Genomic DNA, 5,791 nt, shown 5'->3' with positions numbered 1-5,791 from the left:
ATTTGGATATAAAACTGTATCTATAATCCTGTACAGAGACTCTGGTGTAGAGAGGGTGGGGCAGGGGGTGTGGGCGGGGCAGGAGAGCACCGTGACTCTTTACAGTTTGGCCCCCATCTGTCTGGGCAACATGTGTTTTCTTGGCAGTGTGTGTGAGCAGATCTCTGTCCCCCGACGTCACCGTCACACTCGAGTGTGCAACACGACTGGAACACACATGAACACACAAGAATAAAATGTGTGTGTTGATTTTGTGTTAAAAATAAATAAATAATAATAATTAAATGAATGAATAATCGATGATAAATGAATTTGTTATTGCTTACTTTAAATACATTTGATTACTTTTATATAATTTTACATTAAAAAGAACTTGTTTAGTAATAACAGTGTGTGTGTGTCTCACAGTTGCGAGACCTTGTTGTCCCTCTCTCAGCATGAGTATGTCCTCACAGTGGAACTGTCTAACCGCTGCACTGCTGATGGCCCGACTACACACACACACACACACACACACACACACACACACACACACACACAAAATTATACAGAATGAAAAATAAGTCATTTCAGGAATACTTAGGAAATTCAGACACTGTGTGTGTGTGTGTGTGTGTGTGTGTGTGTGTGTGTGTGTGTGATACCATCTGTTGGAATTCGGTGTGTGTGTGCTGATGTTGTGAGGCGAAACCCAGCCGGCAGTGTCTCTGCTGATCCAGGCATCATACTGATCCCATGAATATCACGTGGGGGAAACTGTCTCCTCCACGAAGGGCCACGGAAGTCCTGCACACGCACGCACACACACACACACACACACACACACACACACACACACACACACACACACACACACACACACACAGTCAATTCTGCTACACTGTTTTATATTGCTGTATAATATATTATATAGAAACAATCTTTTCTGAACACACACACCTCATCTAGCCGTCTCTCTGTACCCAACGCCAACAGGTTGTTATATTCTCTCTCTAGAATTTGACGAGCCTAAAAGAGAAAAAAAAAAACTATAACATTAGTGTGTGTGTGTGTGTGTGTGTGTGTGTGTATATATACCTGAGTTTTGAATGTGTGTGTCCCTGAATGGGTGTGTGTATACGTAAATGTTCTGAATGTGTGTGTGGGATTGTGCGCGTGTGTGTACCTGAGTGTTCTGAGTTGAGCTGTAAGTGTGTTTGTGTGAATACTTGAGTGTGTGTGTGTTTGCGTGTGTGTACCTGAGTGTTCTGAGTGGAGATGTGTTTGTGTGTGTTTGTGTGTGTACCTGAGTGTGTGTGTTTGTGGGTACCCGAGTGTGTGTGTGTTTGTGTGTACCTGAGTGTTCTGATTGGGAATCTGCAGTAGCAGAGCAAGGCTGCTGTAGTCGAAGTTACTGTCGAGGGCGATCAGAGCTCCGTGAACTCCGCTCTCTAAAAGGATGTTGGCGTAGTCACGGAGACCGATACTCTGAACCCAACGAATCACACGCTCGTTAGTCCATACCAGCACATCTACACACACACACACACACAGAGACACACACAGAAAAAATACACAATGTGACAAACAGACATCACCTCTAGGGGCTGCTGTTTTGTCACTGCTCAATATTGTGTGTGTGTGTGTGTGTGTGTGTGTGTGTGAGAGAGAGAGAGAGAAAATGAGAGAGACCTCTCATCTCATGTTGGCTGCTCTCTCGTCGTCTCTCCAGATCTTTGCGGTCGTAGTTGAGTTTTTTCAGACACATGATACCGTACTGAAGACTCGTCCTGTCAAACACACCAATGAGGTATTTTGTAGAAAACATTATAAACCATAAACATAATGAATATATATATATTTTAAACTATAAACATAATGAATATATATATTATAAACTATAAACATAATGAATATATATATATTATAAACTATAAACATAATGAATATATATATTATAAACTATAAACATAATGAATACAGTGCCTTGCGAAAGTATTCGGCCCCCTTGAACTTTGCGACCTTTTGCCACATTTCAGGCTTCAAACATAAAGATATAAAACTGTAATTTGTTGTGAATAATCAACAACAAGTGGGACACAATCATGAAGTGGAACAAAATTTATTGGATATTTCTAACTTTTTTAACAAATCAAAAACTGAAAAATTGGGCGTGCAAAATTATTCGGCCCCTTTACTTTCAGTGCAGCAAACTCTCTCCAGATGTTCAGTGAGGATCTCTGAATGATCCAATGTTGACCTAAATGACTAATGATGATAAATAGAATCCACCTGTGTGTAATCGAGTCTCTGTATAAATGCACCTGCACTGTGATGGTCTCAGAGGTCTGTTTAAAGCGCAGAGAGCATCATGAAGAACAAGGAACACACCAGGCAGGTCCGAGATACTGTTGTGGAGAAGTTTAAAGCCGGATTTGGATACAAAAAGATTTCCCAAGCTTTAAACATCCCAAGGAGCACTGTGCAAGCGATAATATTGAACTGGAAGAAGTATCAGACTTTGCAAATCTACCAAGACCTGGCCGTCCCTCTAAACTTTCAGCTCATACAAGGAGAAGACTGATCAGAGATGCAGCCAAGAGGCCCATGATCACTCTGGATGATCTGCAGAGATCTACAGCTGAGGTGGGAGACTCTGTCCATAGGACAACAATCAGTCGTATACTGCACAAATCTGGCCTTTATGGAAGAGTGGCAAGAAGAAAGCCATTTCGTTTAAAGTTTGCCACCTGGGAGACACACCAAACATGCGGAAGAAGGTGCTCTGGTCAGATGAAACCAAAACTGAACTTTTTGGCAACAATGCAAAACGTTATGTTTGGCGTAAAAGCAACACAGCTCATCACCCTGAACACACAACCCCCACTGTCAAACATGGTGGTGGCAGTTTCATGGTTTGGGCCTGCTTTTCTTCAGCAGGGACAGGGAAGATGGTTAAAATTGATGGGAAGATGGATGGAGCCAAATACAGGACCAGAAAACCTGATGGAGTCTGCAAAACACCTGAGACTGGGACGGAGATTTGTCTTCCAACAAGACAATGATCCAAAACATAAAGCAAAATCTACAATGGAATGGTCCAAAAATAAACGTATCCAGGTGTTAGAATGGCCAAGTCAAAGTCCAGACCTAAACCCAATCGAGAATCTGTGGAAAGAACTGAAAAGTGCTGCTCTCCATCCAACCTCACTGAGGCCGAGCTGTTCTGCAAGGAGGAATGGGCAAAAATTTCAGTCTCTCGATGTGCAAAACTGATAGAGACGTACCCCATGCGACTTACAGCTGTAATCGCAGCAAAAGGTGGCGCTACAAAGTATTAACTTAAGGGGGCCGAATACTTTCGCAAGGCACTGTATATATATTATAAACTATAAACACTTAAAAACATATTTTAAATGTTTGTGTTTTGAGGTGTTTTGTATCTGTAGATGCTGTTTGCTAGTCCTAAGGTGTGTAGATTAGTTCAGGTGAAACTTGGCATTGTTAAGGTTTACACATTAACATTGCAGCAGTAGAAGTTGTCGGCCCATTTTAAGGTGTTTAGACAGATGTGTAAATTTAGACAAATGTGTAAACAGATGTGTAAACCTGCAGGATTTTTGAGGTGTTTTAACCCCCTGAAAGAGATCCAGCAGTTTTACACTGTTAAAGTCTGTACTTGTGGAAGCGGTCTGATTGTTAAGTGAAGCCGTCCACCATTGTTCAGATGTTTCTATTTGTTCCTGTGCTTTCTAACACAAACCCAAACTCCCCAACCTAACCCTGACCCCAACCTTAACCCTAACCCAGTCTGATCCCAAACCCAACTCCCATCCTACCCCTAACCATAACCCAGCCCCCTACTCATATCCTAACCCCTAACCATAACCCAGCCCCCTATCCCTATCCCGACCCCCAACCATAACCCAGTCCCCCATTCCGATCCGGACCTTTGCCAACTACCCATTTAAGAATATTCTCTTTTCTTTTTCTTAATTATTTCTTTTTGATAGTGGAATTCAAGAGTATGAATGTATTATACTATATTGATTCCAACCCTAACCCTGACACCAACCCTAACCAAAACCCCAACCCTAACCCTGACCCAAAACCTAACCCCAACCCTAACCCTGACCCCAACCCTAACCAAAACCCCAACCCTAACCCGAACCCTAACCCTGACACCAACCCCAACCCTGACCCCAACCCTAACCCTAGGTGTTTAGCTTTTTAACAGTGAACGTTGTCCAAAGTTTTGAGGTGTTCTGGCTGTTTACTTTGCACCCCCAGAAGCTGACAGCTATATCTGAGGTGTTTGGCTTTCCACTGATTGAAGGTGTGAAAGCTGTCCAACTTTTGGTGGGTGTTTAGGTTTGTAGTGCAAATTGCTAGATTGGTCCTTGAGAAACTTGCATATTTAGTCTTTAAGTTTATAAAAGTGTTGAATGTGTCCATTTTGATCTGTGAAAGATGTATAAAGGCTTGTTGGATCTGTGCAGGTTTAACTGTAGTGTTTAAATCACTTTTTAATTAAAGTTTGTACCTGTCCAAGCTCTGCATTATTGAGGTGCTTTAGGGTTGTACCTGTGGAAGCTTTAAAGTGTTTGGATCTGTACCTGTGGAAGCTGTCCACCATTTTGAGATGAACCCTGAGGTCCTTCTTGGTCAGGTGATCCAGCATCCTTGCATCCACCAGACACTCCATGAAGTAGCTGCGATACTGAGGTAGGCCAAGACTGGGCAGCCACTCGTTACCGATCCACTCATGATTCATATCCCCGTACGCTAGTGTCTAACACACACACACACACACACACACACACACACACACACACACACACAGATATCTACACACTCTGGAATCTGATTGGACGTCAGATGTTGATGCATACTCTCTAACGGCAGCTCTGACACTTGGTTTATATTAATACACTCTGATACTTTATTGTTTCCATAGCAACCCTGGACTGTGTACATTGCATGTTCCTCTGATTTAAAATAATTGCTGTGGAGAAGGAGACATTTATGTAGAATGTGTTGAAGGAGTCTCTAGTGTCAGCATTCAGAATCTCACCTGAGACCAGCTTCCTTCTTCAGACTGTGACTTCTGTTACAACGTGAACAAAAACACACACACACACACACACACACACACACACACACATACAATTTTAGGAAGATTATATATATATATATATATATATATATATATATATATATATATATATATATATATACACACAGTTAGCTAAAACTAGCTAAACTATCGTGTTAGCATTCACTTAGCATTCAGTTAGCATTGAACTACTTATTACAAAAAAGTGTTTATTTCAGTATGTGAAAATGTAAAACTTAAACTTGCTAGCTAATCTCCTCGCTAGCAGAGGTACGGCCTCACTATGGTCAATTGTCTTTTAAACATTTCCCTTTCGTGTCACATTAAATTAGCATGTGATATTTGGGTTACATTTTTAGGTAAAAGCTAGCTAGCTAGCCTACATAACATTTTATTTCTTTGAGTTTGATATTAATTGTAAGCAAACTGACAGACAACTGGAGCTGTGAGGTTTTGTGTTTTAATAGGTTTATATGCTTAGTTAGTTTCTTTTGCTAACTAATGAATTGGCTAGCAAGGCAACGCTAACGTTTAAATGTACTCTTAGCTTTCTGTCAGAGTTGCTAAAAAGCTAACGATGGATAGATGGATGCTAGCATGTTTTTCTAAACTCTGAGACCCCGCTAGCATGCGTTAGCGTGTTTATACCAGCAGCTCTTTATAATACGGAACAGTTTAAAACACAAACCGAATCCT

At 41.3% G+C, this 5,791-nt stretch overlaps 1 protein-coding gene across 8 annotated transcripts in view; it reads right to left on the bottom strand.

Moving 5' to 3' along the window:
- ppfia2 (PTPRF interacting protein alpha 2) overlaps window positions 1-5,791 on the bottom strand; it is a 112,457-nt gene continuing 106,666 nt past the window's right edge. For 4 of the 8 annotated variants that reach the window (XM_047804032.1, XM_047804035.1, XM_047804034.1 and 1 more), the window contains 8 exons: window positions 5,054-5,086; window positions 4,596-4,771; window positions 1,672-1,769; window positions 1,336-1,511; window positions 940-1,008; window positions 645-786; window positions 407-491; window positions 1-206 (listed from right to left, as the gene is read on the bottom strand). In XM_047804032.1, the coding sequence (XP_047659988.1) occupies window positions 433-491; window positions 645-786; window positions 940-1,008; window positions 1,336-1,511; window positions 1,672-1,769; window positions 4,596-4,771; window positions 5,054-5,086 (753 nt within the window). In that variant the 3' untranslated portion in view covers window positions 1-206; window positions 407-432. Of the gene's footprint in view, window positions 207-406; window positions 492-644; window positions 787-939; window positions 1,009-1,335; window positions 1,512-1,671; window positions 1,770-4,595; window positions 4,772-5,053; window positions 5,087-5,791 lie in introns of those variants that run through there. The other 4 variants (XM_047804039.1, XM_047804038.1, XM_047804033.1 and 1 more) reach the window with 3 other exon arrangements.

This window comes from Tachysurus fulvidraco, chromosome 19 (genome assembly GCF_022655615.1).
Source record: "Tachysurus fulvidraco isolate hzauxx_2018 chromosome 19, HZAU_PFXX_2.0, whole genome shotgun sequence".
Lineage (NCBI taxonomy): Eukaryota > Metazoa > Chordata > Actinopteri > Siluriformes > Bagridae > Tachysurus > Tachysurus fulvidraco.
Note: the sequence above shows the minus strand (reverse complement) of the source record. Positions and strands in the feature narration are given on the sequence as shown.